The sequence below is a fragment of the Oncorhynchus mykiss genome, chromosome 22 (genome assembly GCF_013265735.2).
Source record: "Oncorhynchus mykiss isolate Arlee chromosome 22, USDA_OmykA_1.1, whole genome shotgun sequence".
NCBI classification, from domain to species: Eukaryota; Metazoa; Chordata; class Actinopteri; order Salmoniformes; family Salmonidae; genus Oncorhynchus; species Oncorhynchus mykiss.
The window spans coordinates 30,732,239-30,759,313 of record NC_048586.1 but is presented as its reverse complement, the minus strand read 5'-3'; the positions used below and the strand labels follow the sequence as shown (position 1 = coordinate 30,759,313).

The 27,075-nt window shown below is 42.6% G+C and overlaps 1 protein-coding gene across 1 annotated transcript; it reads left to right on the top strand.

Moving 5' to 3' along the window:
* On the top strand, positions 1-26,996 carry htr2aa (5-hydroxytryptamine (serotonin) receptor 2A, genome duplicate a). Its single transcript, XM_021579489.2, has 3 exons — positions 1-1,447; positions 19,198-19,398; positions 24,772-26,996. The coding sequence occupies exons 1-3, from the start codon at positions 976-978 to the stop codon at positions 25,626-25,628; spliced, it is 1,530 nt and encodes a 509-aa protein (XP_021435164.2). The 5' UTR covers positions 1-975; the 3' UTR covers positions 25,629-26,996.
* The last annotated feature ends 79 nt before the right edge of the window (positions 26,997-27,075 follow it).

Here is a 27,075-nt window from a genome sequence, read left to right as displayed (position 1 = left end):
GTGTGAGAGAGCGAGAGAGAGAGAATGTGAGGCACGGAGAGCGTATGTGAGTGTCTGTGAGAAAGCAGAAACAGCACACAGTGGAATACTGCTCAGTAACTGACGGCTGAAGTGGGAACTTCCTAATAATCAGGGGACCTGGAGAACCTGTCACTTGTCAAATAGGAAAGAAAACAATGTAGGCTCTGATGAGGCTGGATTAAAGGGCTGAAGGAATAAGGAAGAAAAAGAGGAAAAATGGAAAAAAAGTAGAGGAATGTTTTTAGGGTGACTGTTTTTCCCAAACTAGGATTTTCCATCCATCACATCTGGCAAAACTCGTCTCCCTCCCAGCTCAGAGGACGGACCTGGCTGGAAGTGTGTGTGTGTGTGTGTATATGTGTGTGAATGTGTGTGTGTGTGTGACTGAGAAAGAGAGAGATAGTGTGTGTGACACCTGTCGTCACTCATCAGGCTTCTGAATCATTTCCATAGCACTCACACACACAGCTGTAAACCCTAGCAGGAGCAGCAAAGACACCTGAGGATTATCTGACACACACACACACATCTCATGTCTAATCTTCTCCATCGCTAAGATGACGTAAGGATTTAACCGAGCAATCGGTGCCATCTGACAGTGTGGATACCTTTCTCACCAAACTGGCGTGCTAGCGTTGAGCACATTCTAATGATTCTACTTTCCTGAATCCAAATGGATTCAACCTCTGATCAACAGGTGATAATGTGGACCTGAGAAAAGGATTGAATGTGAGAAATAGAGCTTAGGGTAATTGCTCTCTGGTTTGGGATACTTGCAACAGAGCGAAAGTCATAGACTTCTATTGTTCTGTGGCGTTTTTTGACACGTTGCTCTGAGCATGATGATGGAGACCATGTGGAGGCTTTTAAGGACCCGACACATCCCTATTGCACCTCTCTTGTAAGAGACCTGTAGGAGTAAGTGTGTTGTTATAAGTAAAGTGCTGGAGGTGTATGGGAACTGACATAATGAACCTGCACAGGAACGGATCAGAGTTGATCTCGTCTGCTGTCAAAGCTGTAACTATTCCGCCCTTTAACCCTGAACCTTGGCTTCCCGGGTCAGAGGGACTTCTGGGAAATGGAGGAAGGAATTTTTCAAACGGGTGTAACAGGAATGAAGAGGTGAATTACTTTCCGTCAGGCAACTGGACTCATGGCATCAGGGGTTACAGTGAAGAAGGGAGGATCCTGGCATCATCGCTGTGTGCAACGGGGATGACGGCAGTGGACAAGAACTGGGCAGCGTTGCTGATCCTGGCGGTCATCGCCGTTACAGTGACGGGTAACATCCTGGTTATCTTGGCTGTGTCTCTGGAGAAGAAACTCCAGAATGCCACCAACTATTTCCTGATGTCGCTGGCCGTCGCTGACATGCTTCTGGGCATCCTGGTCATGCCCGTCTCTATGGTCACCATTCTCTATGGTGAGTGCGTTCCAGCTCAAGTTCAAAAACGTAATTGTCCCATTGTTTGATTAACAATGGAAATCTGTCTTTGGCTTGCAGACATATGGGCTCAGACAAAGCATGCAGACATACGGGCTCAGACACAGCATGCAGACATGCGGGCTCAGACACAGCATGCAGACATACGGGCTCAGACACAACATGCAGACATACGGGCTCAGACACAGCATGCAGACATACAGGCTCAGACACAGCATGCAGACATACAGGCTCAGACACAGCATGCAGACATACGGGCTCAGACACAGCATGCAGAGATACAGGCTCAGACACAACATGCAGACATACAGCCTTAGACACAGCATGCAGACATACAGGTTCAGACACAACATGCAGACATACGGGCTCAGACACAGCATGCAGACATACAGGCTCAGACACAGCATGCAGACATACGGGCTCAGACACAGCATGCAGACATACAGGCTCAGACACAGCATGCAGACATACGGGCTCAGACACAGCATGCAGAGATACAGGCTCAGACACAACATGCAGACATACAGCCTTAGACACAACATGCAGACATACGGGCTCAGACACAGCATGCAGACATACGGGCTCAGACACAGCATGCAGACATACGGGTGTCTTTTTCTGGTGACGTGATGATCAATGTTTGACTGCCATTTTGACAAATTAAAACATTCTCGCTCTTATTCATAATCTTTTCATGTAGAATAGCTTACCCGCAGAGCCTACAGTACCTGCACTATAACTGCGAGCTGTTGGCTAGCACGCAGGTGCCAAGACCAGAGTAGTCACAGTTGCTATTTAAGGCAACAGTTTTTGGGACAAAAGTTGAAAATCTACATGAAAACTTAAGCAAAAAAGCACGTCATCATGCACTGATGTGTATCTGCAACAAGTCAGTTTGGTGGAAACACCACTAGTAGGAAAATTACATAATTTCTTGATGCAGATTTTTGAATATTTGGATGAAAATATGTCGCCAATTGGATTGAAACATAGCTACAGCTCGGCTTGGTTTTGCTTAGATCATGAGATGGGGAACATACATGTTGTCTTCTGATACCTGCTGAACTAGGGGAAGAGATGTGTTTCATATAATCCCCTTCTCCTCAGACCTTCACTCTTTAGACTGTCTTTATGAGAGGAAGATTGCCCCATTGGTAAAAGTGTAACTAATCCCCTGGATGATGGACTTGAGACATGTAAAGAGAGAAAGAGAGAGAGAGAGAGAGAGAGAGAGAGAGAGAGAGAGAGAGAGAGAGAGAGAGAGAGAGAGAACAAAAGAAAGAGAAGGAGAGAAAGAGACAGATACAATAGGCAGAGAGAGAGGGGAGAGAAAGACACAGACAGAGACAAAGAGAGAGAGAGAGAGAGAGAGAGAGAGAGAGAGAGAACAAAAGAAAGAGAAGGAGAGAAAGAGACAGATACAATAGGCAGAGAGAGAGGGGAGAGAAAGACACAGACAGAGACAAAGAGAGAGAGAGAGAGAGAGAGAGAGAGAGAGAGAGAGAGAGCGAGGGGGGGGTGGACTGTGTGTAGCGTTTGTTTGGCTAAGGTTAGAAACTTGGTTTGTGCTCAGCTATTTAGCCAGACACGGATAGAGTTCATGTCAATCGAGCAGCAGCAAAACTAGAGTCAGATGGCATGAGAATGAGCCTCAGCAGCTTCCTCTCAGACACGACCACACACAGAACAAAACAAAGCCATGTCATTATCTGCTGTCAGAGAACCAGATGTGTGATAGCAGGGCAACAGGTCATTCACAGACGGAGAGAGACAAGTGGAGGAAAATAAACAAGTGGTTTTGAGAGGCGAAAAACAAGCGATGGGAATGACAGAGTTCCTGATGCTTCAATCAAGGGAGGGACTGGGAGAGAAACATCAGAGAGAGAGGCAGAGAGAAGAGAGGGAAGAGACAGGGGGGGAGAGGGACAAGACAACAGCCTTGTTTATACCTGGTGCTAACATAGCGGGAGAGGTTGTTGTCCTGGCTCCACACTGCCAGTTCTCTGACCCCCTCCCTATAGGCTGTCTGACCCCCTCCATATGGTGGTTTCATGATTGTTGGTGATCAGGCCTACCACTGTCGTCAGCAAACTTAATGATGGTGTTGGAGTCGCGTTTGGCCATGCAGTCGTGGGTGAACAGGGAGTACAGGATTAGACTAAGTACACACCCGTGAGGGGCCACCGTGTTGAGGATCCGTGTGGCAGACGTGTTGTTGCCTACTCTTACCACCTGGGGCCGGCCCGTCAGGAAGTCCAGGATTCAGTTGCGGGGGAGGTGTTTAGTCCTAGGGTCCTTAGCTTAGTGATGAGCTTCGTGGGCACTATGGTGTTGAACGCTGAGCTGTAGTCAATGGACAGCATTCTCACATAGGTGTTCCTTTTGTCCAGGTGGGAAAGGGCAGTTTGGAGTGCGATTGAGAATACGTCATCTGTGGATCTTTTGGGGCGGTATGTGAATTGGTGTGGGTCTAGGGTATCCTGGAGGATGCTGTTGTGAGCCATGAACAGCCTTTCAAAGCACTTCATGGCTACCGACGTGAGTGCTCCGGGGCGGTAATCGTTTAGGCAGGTTACCTTCGCTTCCTTGGGCACAGGGACTATTGTGGTCTGCTTGAAACATGTAGGTATTACAGACTCGGTCAGGGAGAGGTTGAAAATGTCAGTGAAGACACCTGCCAGTTGTTCTGTGCATGCTTTGAGTACAGATTCTGGTAATCCGTCTGGCCCCGGGGCTTTGTGAATGTTGACCTGTTTAAAGGTCTTGCTCACATCGACTACCGAGAGCATTATCACACAGTCATCCAGAACAGCTGGTGCTCTCATGCATGCTTCAGTGTTGCTTGCCTCGAAGCGACTTGTAAGATATCCAGACACAATTCATGCCTGACTACCTCCTGAGGTTGTCTACACCGATCTAAGAATGTGGACACACATTTGTCCTGATCTTGTCAGAATGTGGACATATTATGCATGTTAGAACCAGGTTAAAAGGGGTCTGGAGAGAAGAGAGGAGTAAGGCAGGGTGAAGAGGAAATTAAGTGTATAGGTATGTTTCAAAAAATATTTGGTAAACGGACAGACCCTTTTGATCACATGATTTTATGTGAAGTAAAATGTGATAACATGTGCAATGTGATAACATGAAACTACACATGTGACATTTTAGCACATGTGGAAACATGATCTCATGTGATATAAATGTGACAACATGGGGATGCAAAATTTTACTATGTGATCCCATGAAACTATACGTGTCAAAATGTTTGCACATGTGAAAACCCAGGTGTCAAAATGTAATTGAAAATATCTTACCTTAAATGCATAATTGGCATTAATTCAATTTAAACAGTCATGGTCCCCTGCAGGTTTTATCTTGTTCTTGGTTTGTTCCAGAAATGTTTCCAATAACATTTTTAGAATGTTCTTAGAACATTGTGTCATGGTTTCCTTGAGGTTTTTGTCTAGTTGCAGTAAAAATGCAGTACATCTACAAGAAGCTCTGTATTTTTACAGTTAAATGAAAGTGTTCTTGGACAGTATGTTAGGGTGCAGTGTTGTTCCCTAGGGTAAAAAAAACAGTCACAGGTACACTTCACAGGTACACGTACACTATATATACAAAAGTATGTGGACACCCCTTCAAATGAGCGGATTCGGCTGTGAAATCGAGTATGGAAGCAACAAGCCTAAGATCACCTTGCACAACACCAAGCGTCGGTTGGAGTGGTGTAAAGCTTGCCATTGGACTATGGAGCAGTGGAAACGCGTTCTCTGGAGTGATGAATCATGCTTCACCATCTGGCAGTCCGACTGAGGTTCATACAGAATTTTTTTTCAGAGAGTGGTGTGGAAAAACGTTATTGGCCTGCAAAGAGCCCTGACCTAAACCCTTTTGAACACCTTTGGGATGAATTAGAACATTTAAGTCCCTTCAGCAAAGTTCCAACATCCAGTGGAAAGGCTTCCCAGAAGAGTGGAGGCTGTTATAGCAGTAAAGGGGGGACCAACTTCATATTAATGCCAATGATTTTGGAATTAGATGTTCGACAAACAGGTGTCCTCATACTTTTGGTCATGTAGCGCATGAACTCACATGGTACAGTTCGGTACCTTGCAGGTATAATGTGACATTTTATACGCAATATTTGTAATGTAAGGTACGATCATCCCAGCACTTTGATGTTTGAGGGCAATGCACAACCATCAGTGAAAGTGTTGTAGCAGTTTAAGTGTTTCGATGCCGATGCAAGTCAAGCACCTCTTTTGACACTGTTTGTTCTGCAATGTGTCAGTAATGAGTTGCACTGTAAAGCGGTTATTGTACTTTCTCCAGTAACTCAATGGAAACTTGTTACCAGTGTGAATTTGTAATTTCCTAACTGAAAACTATTTGTCAGTAAGTTATTTTAAAATTCACAATAACTTACTATCAAAATGTTGCCAGTAACCTACAGGCAACTTGCTGCCACTAGCAATACATGCCAGCAACTTACTGTGGCTTCACTGACTCTTCTGTTGATAACATGCAATGTTACTTGCTGATTGGCAGCAGTCCCTGAAAATTGCGTACTATGTCACAAATGTACAAATTTGTGCACAATGTCATTGCTCTCACTCTGCTGTGGCTGCATGATGTGCTGCTTGCTAACTGTCACTCATATATCACTGCACCTGTACATATCCCATCTATAAATAGCCCAAACAACTTCCTCTTCCCCTACTGTATTTATTTATTTATTTGGCTCCTGTGCACCCCAGTATGTCTGCTTTGCACACTCATCTACTGTGAAATCTATCATTCCAGTGTTTTAATTGCTAAATTGTATTTACTTCGCCACAATGGCCTATTTATTGCCTTTACCTCACTTATCTCACCTCATTTGCTCACATTGTATATAGACTTATTTTTCTACTGTATTATTGACTGTATGTTTGTTTTACTCCATGTGTAACTCTGTGTCGTTGAATGTGTCGAACTGCTTTGCTTTATCTTGACCAGGTCGCAGTTGTAAATGACAACTTGTTCTCAACTTGCCTACCTGGTTAAATAAAGGTGAAATATATATATTTTTTTAAATATGGCGAGGGGCTGAAGCTCACAGAACTCGAATTGCTAGGGGCTGGCCTACATGGAGGGAAAACAGTTGCTTTCAAACTAGGGATTTCGTTGCTAATTGAGGTAAAACAGTTATTCTGCTCATAGATTATGCATGTATGAACTACACATTTACACATCCAGCCCAAAGTGTGTGGTTTAAAAAACACTTAGTAGTCTCTAAAAGTCCCAGAGCATGTGTTTAAAGCCTGACATAGCTGCATGTGATACCAAAGAGCCTTACCATATTTCATTTATAGCAAGTCAGCATGTCATTGTACTCACTTCCCAGCTACACCATCAGGTCAGTGAGTGTGACAGATTTGCTACAGTAAATAACTGTGAATTTTACAATAACTCACTTGCAGCTAGTTGAAAGAAAGTTATTGAAAATGAAACATGAACTTTATGTGAACCAGCTGGAATTAAGCTACTGGAAAATGCTCAGTAAGCCCATAACAGGGAAGCATGTGATACTCAAAAGATTTACACAGATTGTAGCACTGACCTTGACAAAAGAGTTGCCCATGTTCTTCAACATTACAATAAATCCCTTAAACTGGTACAAGATTTCTACTGACGGTTGGCACAAATACAACATATTTTAGACCATTCCCCCAAATATGCTAATGAATCCCCGCCAATACATTGCTCCCACCTACATTTCAAATTGCAGTAATGATTGTACCTTATATTGAATATATTGGGTAGACAAATGTACCACAATACTAGATTATCCTCGCAGTCACATGAACCCTAAAAAATACAGACCAGTATGATGTGAGTTCCTGTGTACCACTGAAGGTACCTTTGACCTTTTTGTACACCAGGGAGCAACATTGTACCGTAGCCGTACTCTTATTTTTGAGAGAATGTGGACATATCGTACCAGCCAAAAGTTTGGACACACCTACTCATTCAAGGGTTTTTATTATTTATTTTTACTATTTTCTACATTGTGGAATAATAGTGAGGGGATCAAAACCATGAAATATCACATATGTAATTATGTAGTAACCAAAAAAGGGTTAAACAAATCATAATATATTTTATATTTGAGATTCTTCAAAGTAGCCACCCTTTGCCTTGATAACATTTTTGCACACTCTTGGCATTCTCTCAACCAGCTTCACCTGGAATGGTTTTCCAACATGTTTGAAGGAGTTCATACATATGCTGAGCACTTGTTGGCTGCTTTTCCTTCACTCTGCGGTTGAACTTATCCCAAACGATCTCAATTGGGTTGACTGGTATTGTATGTTCTTGGTAAAAAACATTTGTTTTTAAATGTACCTGGTGACCCTGCTGAGACATTAAAGGGATAATGCAGGATTTTGGCAACGAGGCCCTTTATATACTTCCTCCGGGTCAGATGAACTTGTGGATATCCTTTTTATGTCTCTGTGTCTAGTATGAAGGAAGTTAGAGTCAGTTTTGTAAGCCCATGCTAGCGTTAGCACAATGACTAGATGTCTATGGGTATCTGCTAGTATCTGCTGACATTGGGGGAGTAGATAAAAGGCCTCCTTGCCAAAATCCCGAAGTATCCCTTTAATGCATTCCAGACCTAAATGTTGCAAGTTCAAATCCCCAGAGCATTTATGCACACTTAACGTCAAGTATCCCTGAGCACTGCTACTTAATCACACAATTATTGACTTGATTATGTGCACCTTTTAACAGTCCAGAAATGTATTCTTTCCAATAAATCTGTGGCAAACCTCTGTCATGGCCACAGACCTGGTGGTATAGCAAAAAAAATCTGAAAAAACATAATTTCACATGTAGAAAATCATTAGAAAATGTGTTTCTGGAACATATCGTGTGACAATTCACATGTGAAATCATGTGTTTTTGGAACACTTCAGATGTGACATTTCATGTGAAAACGTGATCACATGACATTCATGTTTTTTCCCTAAAAGGCTCTGCATGATCGATCCCCCGCAGAAGTCAGAGCAAACATACTTTTTTTGTGCTTCGCGGAGCAGAGCAGTGCTGTTGTGAAGGAACTTCCCAAGGAAATTAGTTTCTGTTTATACAGGACTTCCAGCCCCCACCTACCATCAACCAATAATGTCAATGCGGAGCTATACGGAGCCCTCCGCATTGTTACAAAATGTGAAAGGTTTACAGCGATGCGGTACGGAGCTTGATTTGGCCTCTGCATGCCTCCTGAGGCTCCACAATTCTGTTACACCCTCCATACAAAGCCTCTGACCACATTTTCAGATCAAGCATAAACTGGCTGAGTGAGGAATGTTAGTATTTTTGGAAGATGTTCTCAAGACATTTGTTTTACCAGTCATCAGGACATCACATGAAGGTCCCAGATGGTCCCAAGCCATTATAAGTAAAGTAATGGTATGGTTGTTTTAAAATAAGTGGTACACTGTTCAGCTAAAATATGACCTAGTCTGAGAATTGAACTCACGATCTCTGGATTTCAGGTGCACTGATCTGTCTGCTGCACACAAAGCCTGTTACATTCCCCTACACATTTCTTACCTATAATACATCTCTGCAAATAACAGAAGTGTGCCATCTGCAGTCTGAACTTCTGTTTTATATAGTTATAAATTCATCTGACTACTCTCATCATTGATTTAATTGACTTATTTCAGCAATTTGAGGGTTTTCTGTATAGTTGCCTGATGTTGGTGGGGGATATTATTATGTTTCAATGCTACTCCAGAATCACTATGATAAATATAATAGTTTTTCTTGAGTATACCTTTAACAAAGTTGAGATTTACTTTGAAGTCAAAAGTGTAGGAACACAGGTTAAATCAGTTGTTGACACAGACGTGAAGGCGTAACAGAAAGATTGGAATGCACGTTAATTAATAATTACTGTATAAATAAACATACGCAATCTAGTCATGTGAGTCAAATATGTAAGTTAAAAGCACTGTGTGCGTATCATAACAACTCATTTTTGCTGATTTCACATGTGAAATGTCATGTGGTTTTTCTGTAAGGGGAGAAAGAGAAAAGGAGGAATCTAATCCTCCCCTTACAGAAAAGGAGGAATCTAATCCTCCCCTTACAGAAAAGGAGGAATCTAATCCTCCCCTTACAGAAAAGGAGGAATCTGATCCTCCCCTTACAGAAAAGGAGGAATCTAATCCTCCCCTTACAGAAAAGGAGGAATCTAATCCTCCCCTTACAGAAAAGGAGGAATCTAATCCTCCCCTTACAGAAAAGGAGGAATCTGATCTTCCCCTTACAGAAAAGGAGGAATCTGATCCTCCCCTTACAGAAAAGGAGGAATCTGATCCTCCCCTTACAGAAAAGGAGGAATCTAATTCTCCCCTTACAGAAAAGGAGGAATCTGATCCTCCCCTTACAGAAAAGGAGGAATCTAATCCTCCCCTTACAGAAAAGGAGGAATCTAATCCCCCCTTACAGAAAAGGAGGAATCTGTTCCTCCCCTTACAGAAAAGGAGGATTAGATTAGAGCTGTTCTTGCTTCTCCTCCCGCCTATATTTATACATAACTAGTAGTTTCACCATCTACCTACTGGAGCCCACCAGCAGTTTACTGTGTAAATGCAGCAGTTAGAGGCAATGGATTGGGGATGTATTTATTTACACTGCTGTGTGTTGATTTATGGAGTCTCTGACTGCTTCCAGTCCTCTTGTAACTAGTTCTAGGACCCTGTTTACACCAACGTCAAGACCAGGAATAGGGACATCAACCATGACATTGGACACACACACACACACACACACACACACACACACACACACACACACACACACACACACACACACACACACACACACACACACACACACACGACCTGGGATAACTATAGTTGTATCTATGCTTTGTTGAAAGTTAAAACAATTCTGGGGGAACAAATACTCACTTTGGAGGTAACTACAACTATTTGAAGAGAGATCCCCCCCAAAATCACTACTTTAATAACTATTTAAATACAGATCTCAGAAATAAACTACTTTTTAAAACTATTTGAATACAGATATGTGAATACAAATCTCAGGTAGTGACTACTTTTCTGAAACTATTGGATTGGATGCATTCAACTAATGGAACTGGAACTGCATGTTGACTATAGAATAGTATGAATAAACCACACACAATCTTCTATACTTTTCCAGTCATTTTTGATCTACACAATACATTTCTATCTGAGCATTCTGCAAATGCAAATTCTCCGGTGTTGAAAATGAACACAGTGTTAAATCAACACTGAACGTGTTGAGTCTGTGGACCCATACAGACACTGGAACAGTGTTAAATTAACAGTGCCTTTTTGAGTAAATTGTAGAGTTACCACTCATGACTGTATTTGTTATATACAGAGACATGTTTTTTGCATTAATCCATTTTTGGTCCTGTTGAGTTCACCAAGTGAAACAACCTAGCCAACCTTGCACAACCTAGTCAGTTGTGCAACTGAATGCATTCAACTGAAATGTGTCTTCCACATTTAACCCAACCCCTCTGAATCAGAGAGTTGCGGGGGGGGGGGGGGGGGGGGGGGGGGGCTGCCCTAATTGACATCCACATCTTTGGTGCTTGTGAGCTCCTAAGTTAATATATTATCATACAAAAAAAACATTCAAATATATATATTTTTAATGATAACATATTTGCTTAGGATGTCACTTGGTGAAGTCCATAGGACCAAAAATTGATGAATGCAGACAAGACAGAAGCTTATTCTACACTAAATAAAACACATTATTTGAACAACAGTGAAGAAAGTGTGGTTTCACAATAATAAAAAAAGAAATGAAGTCTTGACCATCACTGATTTCATGTCTGTCGCCTAATTAGCATCCCAGATTTAACGAGGCGGAAGATGAGTTCATAATTTCCTTTTAATGGGGGCTTAGGTGGTGAGCTGCAGTAACTGAAATCGTGAAATGCCAACACCCCCACAAACCTCCCTTCAACAGACAAAATGATAAGCTTACACGGACGACTACACACACACACACTCAAGAGTGATCGCAAGGAGACACACAACTGCACGTACACACACCAACACACACGCAAGCATGGACACACACACACAATTAGCACCTGTTTCAAGAACTCTCTGTCTGTCAGATGGACAGTCCCTTGTCCTTCAACAGCTCTTTCTATCTCTCTCATAAATTATAGTGGTAGTTGGCTGTTTAATTAGATTGTGAGTTAAAAAGGCAAAACATGGATGGATGGAGTTCATCTTAATTATAAGTTTCCCTCTTTTTCCTCACTCATACCCTGCTGTCATACCTCCCTACCCCAGTGTCTCTGACCTGAGTTCCCCTGATGACAAGACTGTGTGTGATGTTTTCTCTGCATGTGACAAAGCATGAATTTACTCTCTCCTGCTTCTGTGGATAAAGCCTTTGATATCAGCCTCGTCACCAGATGACTTTACACTATCTTCCCCTGCAAAGTCTGTTTCCAGCTGTGCAGACAGGGCTCAGTAACCTCAAAGTCAGAGCAACAAGCCTAGATCAGACCAGAGAAATGATCCCAGAGGACCAGATCATTATCATTCAACTGGGATATATACTGTACATGATACATGTACATCAGAGATAAGAGGAGTTTAGATTACTGTGTCGGTCCATCAAGCGGCGGGAGGACAGTGGACACTCTTCATGTTCCGAACGTGGAAGTAAACCTTTTTACCGTGCTAGGGGTCTGCCTGTGATATATACTAAACAAAAATATCAATGCAACTGCAACCATTTTCAATGGAAATCAGTCAATTTACATATTCATTAGGCCCTAATCTATGGATTTCACATGACTGGGAATACAGATATGCATCTGTTGGTCACAGTTACCTTAAAAAAGGTAGGGGAGTGGATAAGAAATCCAGTCTGTATCTGGTGTGACCACCATTTGCCTCATGCAGCACAACATATCTCCTTTGCATAGAGTTGATCAGGCTGTTTATTGTGGCCTGTGGAATGTTGTCCCACTCCTCTTCAATGGCTGTGCGAAGTTGCTGGTTATTGGCGGGAACTGGAACACAGTCACACACGACATTCTGGAGCATCCCAAACATGGGTGCCAGGTCCCAAACATGGGTGCCATGTCTGATGAGTATGCAGGCCATCGAAGAACTGGGACATTTTCAGCTTCTAGGAATTGTGTACAGATCCTTGCGACATGGGGCCGTGCATTATCATTTTGAAACATGAGATGGTGGCGGATGAATGGCACGGTATCTCTGTGCATTCAAATTATTATTGACAAAATGTACACTTTACATGTTGTGTTTATATTTTTGTTCAGTGGCTATAATCAGAGTTAGTTACATATACTGAACTGTCGATGAAGATCATAAAATAAAATGTCTAATACAAGGTGTGGGAAGAGATCGTTTGATTTTTCACCCCATCATGTTCATCATGTAGAGTTGAAGTTGAAGTTTGCATATACCTTACCAATAAACATTTAAACTCAGTTTTTCACAATTCCTGACATTTAATCCTAGTAAAAAGTCCCTGTCTTAGGTCAGTTGGGATCACCACTTTATTTTAAGACTGTGAAATGTCAGAATAATGATAGAGATAATTATTTATTTCAGATTGTATTTCTTTCACCACATTCCCAGTGGGTCAGAAGTTTACATACACTCAATTAGTATTTGGTAGCATTGCCTTAAATTGTTTAACTTGGGTCAAACATTTCGGGTAGCCTTCCACAACCTTCCCACAATAGGTTGGGTGAATTTTGGCCCATTCCTCCTGACAGAGCTTATGTAACGGAGTCAAGTTTGTAGGCCTCCTTGCTCGCACACACTTTTTCAGTTCTGCCCACAAATTTTCTATGGGATTGAGGTCAGGGCTTTGTAATGGACACTCCAATACCTGTCCATTTGGAAGACCGATTTGAGACCAAGGTTTAACTTCCTGACTGATGTCTTGAGCTGTTGCTTCAATATATCCTCATCATTTTCCTGCCTCATGATTCCATCTATTTTGTAAATTGCACCAGTCCCTCCTGCAGCAAAGCACCCCCACAACATGAAGCTGCTACCCCCGTACTTCACGGTTGGGATGGTGTTCTTTGGCTTGCAAGCCTCCTTCTTTTTCCTCCAAACATAACGATGGTCATTATAGCCAAACAGTTCTATTTTTGTTTCATCAGACCAGAGGACATTTCTCCAAGAAGTACGATCTTTGTCCCCATGTGCAGTTGCAAACCGTAGTCTGGCTTTTATTTATGGTGGTTTTGGAGCATTGGCTTTTTCCTTGCTGAGCCACATTTCAGGTTATGTCAATATAGGACTCGTTTTTACTGTGGATATAGATACCTCATGCTTTTGTACCTGTTTCCTCCAGCATCTTCACAAGGTCCTTTGCTGTTGTTCTGGGATTGATTTGCACTTTTTGCAAATACTTTTTGCAAGTACGTTCATCTCTAGGAGACAGAACGCCTCTCCTTCCTGAGTGGTATGACAGCTGCGTCGTCCCTTGGTGTTTATACTTGCATACTATTGTTTGCACAGATGAACGTGGTACTTAAGGTGTGTGGAAATTGCTCCCAATGATGAACCAGACTTGTGGAGGTCTACAAAAAAAATTCTGAGGTCTTGGCTGATTTCTTTTGATTTTCCCATGATGTTAAGCAAAGAGGCACTGAGTTTGAAGGTAGGCCTTGAAATACATCCACAGGTACACCTCCAATTGACTCAAATGATGTCAATTAGCCTATCAGAAGCTTCTAAAGCCATGACATCATTTTCTGGAATTTTCCAAACTGTTTAAAGGCACAGTCAACTTCTGACCCACTGGAATTGTGATACAGTGAATTATAAGTGAAATAATCTGTCTGTAAACAATTGTTGGAAACATTACTTGTGTCATGCACAAAGTAGATGTCCTAACCGACTTGCCAAAACTATAGTTTGTTAACAAGACATTTTTGGAGTGGTTGAAAAAAAGTTTTAATGACTCCAACCTAAGTGTATGTAAACTTCCGACTTCAACAGTAAATTAAAATAAATCCACGTGGGTACTGTAACTTAAATTGCATTTGAGTTTCCATGCATAATTTACTCAAGAGTCACACATCTCAAGTTTTGGATTCAGACGATATTTTTTTTTTATTTTCATAGGATCTCGTAAGAAATACTGGAGTATATGGTTTTATTATAGTATCTCATACAGGCAGTATGAGGTTGAGTTATTGGACAGACAGCAGACGTGTTCCCATGGCAGCAGATGTCTGAGGGTCACATGATCCGTCACTCATCAGACAGGTGAGAGAGGAGAGAACCCAACCAGCTAAAGAGGGAAACGTGAGATATGAGTTACTGTACATCTATGCTCCCACTCTCCCTCCCCACTCTCTGTCTCCGGTCTCTCGCCTGGGGGTATCCGTTATGGAAACGGTTTACCGTTTCAGAACCAAATGGAAGCTAACAGAGCAAATCAGAGTTTCCAGTTGGATAGATTCAGCTAAAGTATTCAGATCCCCTTACAGACTTATTCTAAAATGGATGAAATTATATTTTTTTCTACAACTTGATTGGAGTCCACCTGTGGAAAATTCAATTGATTGGACTTGATTTGGAAAGGCACACACCTGTCTATATAATATTCCACAGTTGACAACGCATGTCAGAGCAAAAACCAAGCCATGAGGTCGAAGGCATTGCCCGTAGTGCTCTGAGACAGGATTGTGTCGAAGTACAGAACTGGGGAAGGGTACCAAAAAATGTCTGCAGCATTAAATGTCTCCAAGAACACAGTGGCCTCCATAATTTCTTACATGGAAGAAGTTTGGAACCACCCAGACTCTTCCTAGAGCTGGCCACCTGGCCAAAATGAGCAATTGGGGGGAAAAGGGCCTTGGTCAGGGAGGTGACCAAGAACCCGAAGGTCCCTCTGACAGAGCTCCAGAGTTCCTCTGTGGAGATGGGAGAACCTTCCAGAAGGACAACCATCACTGCAGCACTCCACCAATCAGGATTTTATGGTAGAGTGGCTTGACGGTAACCACTCCTCAGTAAAAGGCACATGACAGTCCGCTTGGAGTTTGCCAAAAGACACCTAAAGTACTGAATGTCCATGAGTGGCCCAGCCAGAGCCCGCAGTTGAACCCGATCGAACATCTCTGGAGAGACCTGAAAATAGCTGTGCAGAGACGCTCCCCATCCAACATGACAGAGCTTGAGAGGATCTGCAGAGAAGAGCAGAGAAGAATGGGGGAAACTCCTCAAATACAGGTGTGCCAAGCTTGTAGCGTCATACCCAAAAAGACTCAAGGCTGTAATCGCTGCCAAAGGTGCTTCAACATAGTACTGAGTAAAGGGTCTGAATACTTATGTAAATGTAATTTTTCTGGGAGGGTTCTGGGATACATTGGCAAAAATTTTTAAAAACCTGTTTTTGCTTTGTCATTGTGGGATTTTGTGTGTAGATTGATGAGGGGGAAAAACAATTTAATACATTTTAGAATTAGGCTGTAAAGTAACAAAATGTGGAAAAAGTCCAGGGGTCTGAATAATTTCGAATGCACTGTAGGTCCCTCCCCGTTTCGTTCGTTTCCGTTTAAGAAACGTTTTGCTACAGAATTGGCGGATGAATTCCCTTCTGTTCTCCCTCCTTCTTTCTCTCTTACTCTCTCTCCCCACCTGCTCTGCCTTTCACCTCTCTCTCTCAGGCAACTTGTTCATTTGGACTGTTTTATTCCTGTCATTGTGCCATCAGAGCAGCGTGGAATAGACTGACACTCTTTGAGCCTGAAGATGACACATTGGCAAATTGCCTTCTACTCTCCTCTATTCTATCTCAGAAATATTCACCCACTCTCCCATCTCCAAATTCTCTCCAGCTCTCCTTCTAAAGACACACCTGATTTAAAGCGTAGTATTATCATTACAAACATATTTCCTGTTTCAACATACACACATTCACATGGTCCAACGGTGTGTTTCTAGGTTCTGCACCGAATGTAATAACTGTGATTCTAGTCTTTTCAATGGAGCAGACCTCTTGATATTCTGAATCAGAATCACAATCGAAAGGCCTTCCAGCCATTATGCAGGATTGTTTTTGTCAGAACACAGACATATTGTTGGAATAACCTGTCATTGTTTTACTTTTTTTACCAATTGTATTGGCCCTGGTGGATTAGAGTTCTGTGAGCTTTCATGTCAATGAGTTGATTTCACATGTTCTTGGAGAGATAGGCTTTATTAAGTTGGATTAATTCTGTATGGTAACCTTTTTGAATTTCTACAGATGGTCTTTTCCAAGTAGACTTAAGTGGAATCCGGAAAAAAGAAGTGTCAAACATATGGCTAGCGTTTAAAAAAAAGAGATATATATTTTGTGGGGGAGCAAACTCAATTTACTTTAAAACAAAATCTTAACTGTCTAGAAATAAACAATGGACCTACAGTTTCTTGACTGTGTCCAGGTTGCTAATAATCACCGGAATGAAAGCAAGACAGTCAGGGAGCATCGGAAATTCCCAAAACGTTGGATTTTTTGCCTCTTCTGACGGTGAGGAAATATAACACATTTTCAGTGAGGCCCTCCGGACCTCGTTGAAGACCCAACGCGGCCCCCGGGTGCAAAATGAGTTTGACACCCCTGATCTAGACCTACAGAGGCAGAGAGCGAGAGGAGGAGGGGGAGAAAGGGAGATGGAGAAATAGAGTAAAGAGAAACATGTTAGAAATACACTATTCACCCCTGACACAAGGCAGCACTGAGGAAGTACTAAACCAGATAAAGTCAGAAAAATAACCTGTTCAGAATTCTTCATGCCGGTTGGGTCCACATAATTTAAATCCTTTAGCGGTCTTTGGAGATATTCTTTGTGTCTGTCATTGATGAAAGACTTGGTGTATACACTGTGTGGTCATGAAGGTCCCTAGCTTATCATGTCTCTAGCTCACCATGTCTAATTCCTCTCTCCTTCTCCCACTTTATCTTTCACTGGTCCTCTCTCTTTGCTGTTCTCTGCCCCTCTCTCTCTCTCTCTCTCTCCCTCTTTCTCTCTCACCATTCCTCACTCTGTTTGGTAGGAAATACAAATGCAGCTTTGGTCAGGGCGGAGGCAAACAAGCCTGAAGGTGTCAGCAAGTTTGAGGAGAAAAGCTCTTTCATTTGTCTCCAGTTCCCAAATTGATGCCCCTGCCAATATCTGCATGGACATATACAGCCTCCCTCTTTGGAACTTAACCGAACGTGTCCTCTTTCTTAGGGTGTTCAGACAAGCGTGTGCACTTCTCTGCCTGAGCTGTAAAATACTGCAGTGTCAAGTGTTTTTGGGTTTCTGAAAAGTAGGGATGAAAATATGTTACTTTTCAGCAGTCTTCTTTTCACTGGGGTTATTGGTCGCTCTGCGAACAGCACTGAAGGGTAATTCACCGTGGCTGCTCTACAAGGCCTTAAACCAGCATCATTAGGCTCTGTCTGCTTCTCTGGCTGCAGATCAGAAAGACTCATTTAGGCTAAATCCTGCAGGGTGGGATGGAGACAACTCAGGCAGACTGATTAGAGATAAGGGAATGTACTACACTATATTGGCTGCAGGTGACACATCATCATTATAAGATCCTAATCTGCAAACATGGGCTGCCTCCATTTTATCCCCCCTACCCGATTCCCTCTATCTTCCCTCCATCCATTTCAACATTCAGATGGGCAGACCCAAATATATTACCACAGAGGGGCATGCTGAGACAGCTGGATGTCTAATGACTTTCTACCTCAGAAAGATGAAAGAGGGAGATAGAGAGAGAGAAAAAGGAAGGAAGGGATAAGGACGAAAGACATGCAAAGGAAAGAAGAGAACGAGAAAGGCAGAGCGATGGAGAGGGAAGAAGAGAAAGAGACACACATAGTCAGTCCGTGACCATGGTGATGACAATGAGTCACTGAGTCCAAATAAACAGGCTTTATGTAAGGTTCTCCTTCACCTGGAGGAGAGGAGTGAGGGAGACTGTGACTCCCCCATGGCGAGAGAGAAATAGAGGATAAAATGGAGAAACAGTGTAACTGCCACGTCTGACTGTGGATGCAAAAGTGACATTCCCTATCTCCAGGTTATTATCCAGGCAGAGTATTTGTGTTGGCCTGGTGTGGGGATCTGTCGCATACTATCAGATTCTGCTGCCTGGTCTTTATTCGGCACGTCACTGTGTAAACTTTTAATTTGGAGGTTGTATTAAGTTTTGTCTTTGTGGGGGATGTAGTTACAGTTTCTCAAGAGTAATATTTTATTATAAAAAAGCCTTCCACATTCTGTGAAAGGCTGCCTTGCGCTGTGAGTGTTAACCTCAGTGTGTATGTGTCTTAAAGTAGCTTAAGTCTGTGTTTTAGAGGGTTTGGTTCCACGCATCTGAGGCTTTCAATTTGATGTTTTGGTCACCTCATAAGAAGCTTTTTAGAAGATATTATTACCCAACAACTCTGTAAAAATGTCACAATGCCACTGCAAATGTGTTTTACAACCAACTCCAATTTCATAAAAACAAACCTGTGTTAAAAGTCTCACATACTGTATATTGTGTAACTGGTATTCCCATTACAAGACAGCCTTGTGTAATCTCTGTTTAATTCCCCTGTAAAAAAATTAAAAAAAAATTTTTCTTCTCCGGAGTTCATTGTTTTCTCTGTGTTCCCCCATACAGACTACTGGTGGCCCCTGCCCTCTGACCTGTGCCCTGTCTGGATCTATCTTGATGTGCTGTTCTCCACAGCCTCCATTATGCACCTGTGTGCAATCTCTCTGGACCGCTACATCGCCATCAGAAACCCCCTCCACCACAGCCGCTTCAACTCCCGAACCAAGGCCCGCCTCAAGATCATGGCTGTCTGGACCATCTCTGTGGGTAAGAAACAGGAAGAAAAGCCTGTACAAGTACACTACCATTCAAAAGTATGGGGTCACTCAGAAATGTCCTTGTTTTTTGAAAGAAAAAAACATTTTATGTCCATTAAAATAACATCAAATTGATCAGAAATACAGTGTAGACATTGTTCATGTTGTAACTGACTATTGTAGCTGGAAACTGCTATTTTTAATGAATAGGCGTACAGATGCCCATTATCAGCAACCATCACTTCTGTGTTCCAATGGCATGTTGTGTTAGCTAATCCAAGTTTATAATTTTAAAAGGCTAACTGATCATTAGAAAACCCTTTTGCAATTGTTAGCACAGCTAAAAACTTTTTTTCTGATTAAAGAAGCAATAAAACGGACCTTCTTTGGACTAGTTGAGTGTCTGGAGCATCAGCATTTGTGGGTTCGATTACAGGCTCAAAATGTCAAGCAGCTTCATTTTGGCTTTTTTTTTGCATCTCTACCTAGAAGGCCAGCATCCCGGAGTCGCCTCTTCACTATTGACGTTGAGACTGGTGTTTTGCGGGTACTATTTAATGAAGCTGCCAGTTGAGGACTTGTGGCCATTTTGAGCCTGTAATCGAACCCACAAATGCTGATGCTCCAGACACTCAACTAGTCCAAAGAAGGCCAGTTTTATTGCGTCTTTAATCCGTACAACAGTGTTCAGCTGTGCTAACATAACTGCAAAAGTGTTTTGTAATGATCAATTAGCCTTTTAAAATTATAAACTTGGATTAGTTAACACAATGTGCCATTGTAACACAGGAGTGATGGTTGCTGATAATGGGCCTCTGTACGCCTATGTAGATATTCCATAAAAAATCTGCTGTTTCCAGCTACAATAGTCATTTACAACATTAACAATGTCTACACTGTATTTCTGATCAATTTGATGTTATTTTAATGGACCAAAAAAAAGTATTTTCTTTTAAAAACAAGGACATTTCTAAGTGACCCCAAACTTTTGAATGGTAGTGTGTATGCTGCTCCCTTGAGAGAGACAGACAGAGACCATGTGTCTGTATTTGTTCATATAAAAAAGTGTGGTCGTTGGGGGAGGGGCATATTTAGAACCAAGTTTTTGTAAAACTCCCCACATTTGAACATTTTACTGTTGGATATGGGCAAGGCAACAGGCGCCGTGGGGTGAGAGCAAAGGAGGGATGGAGGCTGTGAATGAGGGAATGAAAGGAGAATGACTCATAAGCAACTGTAATTTGAGTTTCAAGGTCTATATTATTTAGTGTAAAAGCCAAGGCGACTGAACAATCAGGACTTTATAATGGCCTAGTTGATATCCAGCTGATCAAGTCAATGGCCTAGCATGAAAAGGAAATGATTGAGCCACTAATGCAGTCTGGTGCATCAAGCCGTCAGACTTAGCTCCATACAGAACAAACATGTGTCATGTACAGTGGCAAGAAAAAGTATATGAACACTTTGGAATTACCTGGATTTCTGCATAAATTTGACATAGAATTTGATCTGATCTTCATCTAACTCACAACAATAGACAAACACAATGTGCTTAAACTAATAACACACAAATTATTGTATTTTTCTTGTCTATATTGAATACATCATTTAAACATGCACAGTGTAGGTTGGAAAAAGTATGTGAACCCCTAGGATAATGACTTCTCCAAAAGCTAATTGGAGTCAGGAGTCAGCTAACCTGGAGTCCAGTCAATGAGACAAGATTGGAGATGTTAAAGCTGCCTTGCCCTATAAAAAACACTTCACAAGAAGCATTGACTGATGTGAACCATTCCTCGAACAAAAGAGATCTCAGAAGACCTAAGATTAAGGTTTGTTGACTTGCATAAAGCTGGAAAGGGTTACAAAGTATCAGCTTGCATCTACGGAAAAAGGAATCCCCAAGTTTATCAAGACATTTTGCAGGATAATGTAAGGCTATCTGTCCGCCAATTGAAGCTCAACACAAGTTAGGTGACGCAACAGAATGGCTTCGACAGAAGAAAATACGCCTTCTGGAGTGGCCCAGTCAGTCCTGACCTCAACCCGATTGAGATGCTGTGGCATGACCTCAAGAGAGCGGTTCACACCTGACATACCAAGAATATTGTGGAACCTAAACTGTTTCGTAAAGATGAATGGTCCAAAATTCCTTCTGACCGTGCAGGTCTGATCCGCAACTACAGAAAACGTTTGTTTGAGGTTATTGCTGCCAAAGGAGGGTCAACCTGTTATTAAATCCAAGGGTTCCCATACTTTTTCCAACCTGCGCTGTGAATGTTTACACGGTGTGTTCAACAAAGAGATGAACAATTATAATTGTTTGTGTTTTTAGTTTAAGCAGACTGTTTGTCTATTGTTGTGACTTAGATGAAGATCAGATAAAATATTATGACCAATTTATGCAGAAATCCAAGTAATTCTAAAAGGTTCACATACTTTTTCTTCCCACTGTATGTTGCGTGAAAGCCAGCACACCCAAATATTTCTGTATCGACGCTGAAGCTGCTGCTAAAATGAGACATGCCCTGCTGTAGAAGTTTCATCAACATCTAGGGTTCAAATAACCAGACGTAAATGTGTATATAATTTAAGAATATTAGAGGGTCGATCAGATTATAAATAAAAACTGCCCGTCAGACTTGTGTGGCTCCTTTCCATTGCTTCAAACCAATGTCTCAATACCACCATTAATGATCCAGTCATGCTTTGTAGAGACCCAAGTAGGCAGGGAGAGAGACATTGTCACATAGAACCAGGGAAGCAGAGAGAGACAACACACAACGTGGGGAGGAATGAACCCCTGATATGACTCACCATTCCACAGGTTCCAGGCCCCAGGCAGAAAGTTATCATATGATACGCTGCTGCCTGCAAATTAAATAAGATTATGTCACTGCTGCTTATCTTCATGTTATGTATCATCCCCCTCTCCTCTCGTCCATCTGTACACGGCAGACCAAGAAAGAGAGAAGAGAAATAGAATCTGAAGAGTAGCTGATGTTACACAGAACTGAGATGATGTATGCTGTTAAACAAACCCTGGAACACAGTGCTGCTACTGCCCAGCCTATTGTACAAGACTCCTACCACAGAGAGAGATCACTTACCTTACAAAATCCCACCTATACACAGACCACACGTCTACACGTACACACCTCATCCTGTACAACGAATGTGCACGCACGTACACACATTACGCACAAACAAAGCCACACACACACACAAACACCCTCACACTGACACACACCTCTAATCGCCATGACCAAGGAAAGTTCCTGGGCCATGACCATGACATAAAAAACTTTTCATATCAACCAATCATTTTTGTAAGACTGCAAATCTCAATTAAATAATAATACTCTTTGGTCTTTGTAACCTGCAGTCTTTCTCTTTCTATTAAATCATTCAGGAACTTCCTACAACTTCCTGTATTTCTGTCATGTTGTGATGTGTCTTCCCTGGAGCTGTATGTCTCTCTCTTCAGACACACTGGGTATAGTTTCAGCAAAGAAACACGCAATTACCAAAGGCATAACAATGTAGATGTTGGCATCAGCAGTTCAATGTCAATGTAACTGCCACGGAAAGATTTTGTGCAAACATGGAGGGATAATTAGCTGAGCTGTATTTATTGGAATAAATTTCTCCTCCTAGAATTTCTTCGTCTGAGGTTAAGCTCAAGTTTTGGGAAGGGTGAGCTGATCCTAGGTCTGTGTCTAGTGTGATCTCTAACCCGGAGCTCAGTGTATCTGTGGCTCTGGTGTTGACGTGTTAGTGTGGAAACATGGCAGAGATGGTTGAGATGTCTGGATCAGGTATGCGTACTTTGGCCTGTCTCCAACTGCTGGGCCAGGGGTGCTGCTGCTGCTCTGCTTTACGGAAACCACTGAACTCACACGCAGGGAACCCCTGAACACACACGCAGGGAACCCCTGAACACACACCCAGGGAACCACTGAACACACACCCAGGGAACCACTGAACACACACCCAGGGAACCACTGAACACACACCCAGGGAACCACTGAACACACACCCAGGGAACCACTGAACACACACCCAGGGAACCACTGAACACACACCCAGGGAACCACTGAACACACGCCCAGGGAACCACTGAACACACGCCCAGGGAACCACTGAACACACACCCAGGGCAATGTGAAGCTAGTCCAAACAACCTGTAATACTAGGGAAGAATGAAGTAAAGATACAGGAACATAAACAAAGGCTTACATTAAGAAATGTTGGACTTCAGTCATATGATTGATTCAGGGTTCCAAGGCCATCTGGTAACAAAATATTGTCTTGACTCTTTCAACTGCTTCCACATCCCAACCCACACACAATAAGAATTATCTTTCTCAACTTGCTAATACTCTTGACAAAATTGCATTTCTGCATTTTCTCTAAGCCAGCCAAAAAATAGTGGTTAAGAAAACATCAACTCAAAGAAAAACTTCACCTTTCTCTCTCCAAGCTCCTCTATCTTTAGAGGAAGGAGATTGTCAGGGGGAAGAGAAAGAGAGACTAAATGTCTATTTAATTTCAGAATTCTGCAGGCGTGTTGATGGATGTTTGCCTCTTAAATTTGACAGGTCTGTAGTAAAATGGTGAAAAAACGAGGGACTATTTAATTCCTTCAGATCTAGATGCCAGACCAGACAGAATTGGGGAAATAGGCTAATGCCCTTGCAAATGTGAGGTTGTAAATCATTGAATCTGTTACCAAAGCCTAAAGCGATGTGATCTTAATTGGAGCTGGTTCTGGCAACCGTCCCCGTCTATTTTCCCGGTCTAAGCCCCAAAATGGCCGTCAGTTTCAGGCCAGTTGCACTCCCTCCCTAAGGTTATTAGTCTTTGCATCTCACTGTGTTGCAATGGGGATGAAAGCCTTAGTGAATGGCTCCAGATGCTTCTGTCCCTCTCCCTCACAAATCCAGTTATTGGACACTAATGACACTAATGCTGGGCCTGTGAGGGGAAATTGCAGGGTTTATCTGTCCTGGTGGGCACACAGTGGTGATATGAGGACTATTGCATTATTGATGCCAGAGGATCCTGCCGTGGTGGATTGATTTATGGTGGGAATGAGCAACAGGTGTGCTTTGCCCGTAGAATGATCTGCACATTATAGGGCCAGGCGTTTTGATATTACTGGCACAATCTTGAAGTGCCACAGTGCTATTTACCGTTTAGGCAGAGACAAGCTGTACAAAATTGCTTTTACTTTTTCAATTTGAAATCTTAAATAAGAAGGGGAACACACATACACACACATGTAAGCACACACACACACACACACACACACACACACACACACACACACACACACACATCATACTAAACTAACCTCTCTCTCCTCTGTGTCTTTCTGTAGGTATCTCCATGCCCATCCCCGTCCTAGGCCTGCGGGACCACAGCAAGGTGTTTAAAAAGGGCAGCTGCCTGTTGACAGACGACAGTTTTGTCCTGGTGGGCTCCTTCGTGGCCTTCTTCATCCCCCTCACCATCATGGTGGTCACCTACTTCCTCACCATTAGCGCCCTGCAGAACGAGGCTACCCTCTGCCTGGACCAGCTGGTGCCCCGGCCGAAGAGGATCGCCACCCTGACCCTGGGCTTCCTCCCGCAGGGCTCACTCTCCTCAGAGAAGCTCTTCTTCAGGCGTTCGCTAAGCCGTGACACGGGAGGGGTAGGAGGAGGGGTCGGTGGGGTCGGTGTGGACCCGCGGTACGGGCGTCGCACCATGCAGTCAATCAGCAACGAGCAGAAGGCCTCCAAGGTCCTGGGAATGGTCTTCTTCCTGTTCGTGGTCATGTGGTGTCCCTTCTTCATCACCAATGTGTTGGCGGTGGTGTGCGACCCTGTGAACTGTGATCCGGGGGTGATGGGGGGGCTGCTGAATGTGTTTGTATGGGTGGGATACCTCTCCTCAGCCATCAACCCTCTGGTGTACACTTTGTTCAACAAGACGTACCGTGCAGCCTTCTCCCGCTACGTACGCTGCCAGTACAGCCCGGAGAGGAAGCCTCTGCAGCTCATACTGGTTAACACCATCCCTCCGCTGGCCTACAACTCCACCCACCTGCCCCTGGAGGAAATGGGGTCCCTCAGGAATGGGGTCCACAGCAGTGGAGGACCCAGGGACTCCCTACGAAACCTTGTGAGGACCAAATCAAACTCAGACAAACACAAGGCAACCAGGGACAAAGATGAGAGCATCAGCTGTGTGTGAGGCTGTGAGCCTGTAAGGACTCAATCTCCCATAATCCTATTGGAATGTGCTGGGTTTTTATAAAATTTCCCATCTCCATCTTGTTTTGGTAGGGAAACACTTGGAACAGGGGTTCCTGTGCTGGAGCATGCTCAGTAGTTCCAGGGTGAGACGCATGCTGCCAGGAAACAGGGAAATAGGAAACAGGAAGAACAGAGAGAGGAAAGACAATACCTGCCTCACAAACACTTAAACTAGTAACACTAGAAGAGAACAACTGAGCTAATACTATATTATCAGCAACAGCCAGTCCCCCCCCAAAAACAAACAACATACACCACATACAAAATCTATATTTGTGTATACATTGTGCACATACGTAAATAAATACCTGTATGTTCTGTTTTTGTTGTCATTAACCAAAGAGAAAAACCTATCTTGTGATCTTGTGTTTTCCTTGATGCGGTATTAAAATACAGAAATGTGTAATGGTGGGATGTAGGCTAAATGAAGATATGTTGAGGGATTCCTAGGCATAGCTCAATGGACTAAAGGCATGGGACTCATTTGAACTAAGTGTTGTTGTACCTACAGTATGATTGATGTGATCTGTTGTTATAACCCCTCCCTCTTATTCATGGTGAACCCACCATCTCGACTTTACTACGAGGTCCTCCGATCTCAACCCTACTCAAGCGTTGAACTGATGTTTAAAAAATATATATATGAAAAAAAATATCTTCAATAAAATGTTGATGTTGCCTGGGTAATCACGTCTAACTCCAGTGGAAAGAGTTTGGTGTTATTTGTTGGAGTTTATTGTGGCACTGATATTCCCAGGGGGACAGCCAACGTACAATATTATTTTTGACACAAATTAAATGGTTTCTGTTTCCGATCAAAGTAAAATAGAAATTGAATCCATTGTGAGTGTGTGGTAGTCATTTTCTTAGTGTGTATGTATGTCTGGTCAAAGCAGACCTGGTTTTTAACTGCAGACCAAGAAGAAGCAAAGTGTGTAAGTGTTTTGGGCAAAGTACGGGATTACAAACCGTTTAAGGTATTTACAAACAGTATGTTCACCATTTATTAATCATTACTCATCTTAGTAAGCTAGTTGTTCATAAATGTATACATATTTCCTTAAACATCCTGTGTTGTGTGATTATTCTTTTACCAGGTACTGCAGGAATGTCTACCAATGGCGTGCACATCTTTTTGTGAGAAGTTAGTTTCAATTACACTGGTCACTAAAAAACATTTAGGAAGTATTTATGAAGCATAAATAGTGCTCGCTTTAGATTAGGGCCTGCAACAATACTTTACCATTGATTAGTAAATGGTTTATTAACGTGGGAGAAATGATTAATAAATGGTGAACACACGCTTCATAAATTGTTTATTACGGACCCTTAAAATAAAGTGTTGCCAAACCAACATCTCTTTTAGGAGTTTTAACACTTGGGGG

What these genes read in the sequence shown, in the direction of transcription:
- htr2aa (XM_021579489.2), top strand. Translation starts at nt 976, where the DNA reads ATGGGAACTGACATAATGAACCTGCACAGGAACGGATCAGAGTTGATC. An exon ending in TATGGTCACCATTCTCTATG is followed by an intron (nt 1,448 to 19,197) that starts GTGAGTGCGTTC and finishes TCCCCCATACAG; the next exon opens with ACTACTGGTGGCCCCTGCCC. An exon ending in TGTCTGGACCATCTCTGTGG is followed by an intron (nt 19,399 to 24,771) that starts GTAAGAAACAGG and finishes GTCTTTCTGTAG; the next exon opens with GTATCTCCATGCCCATCCCC.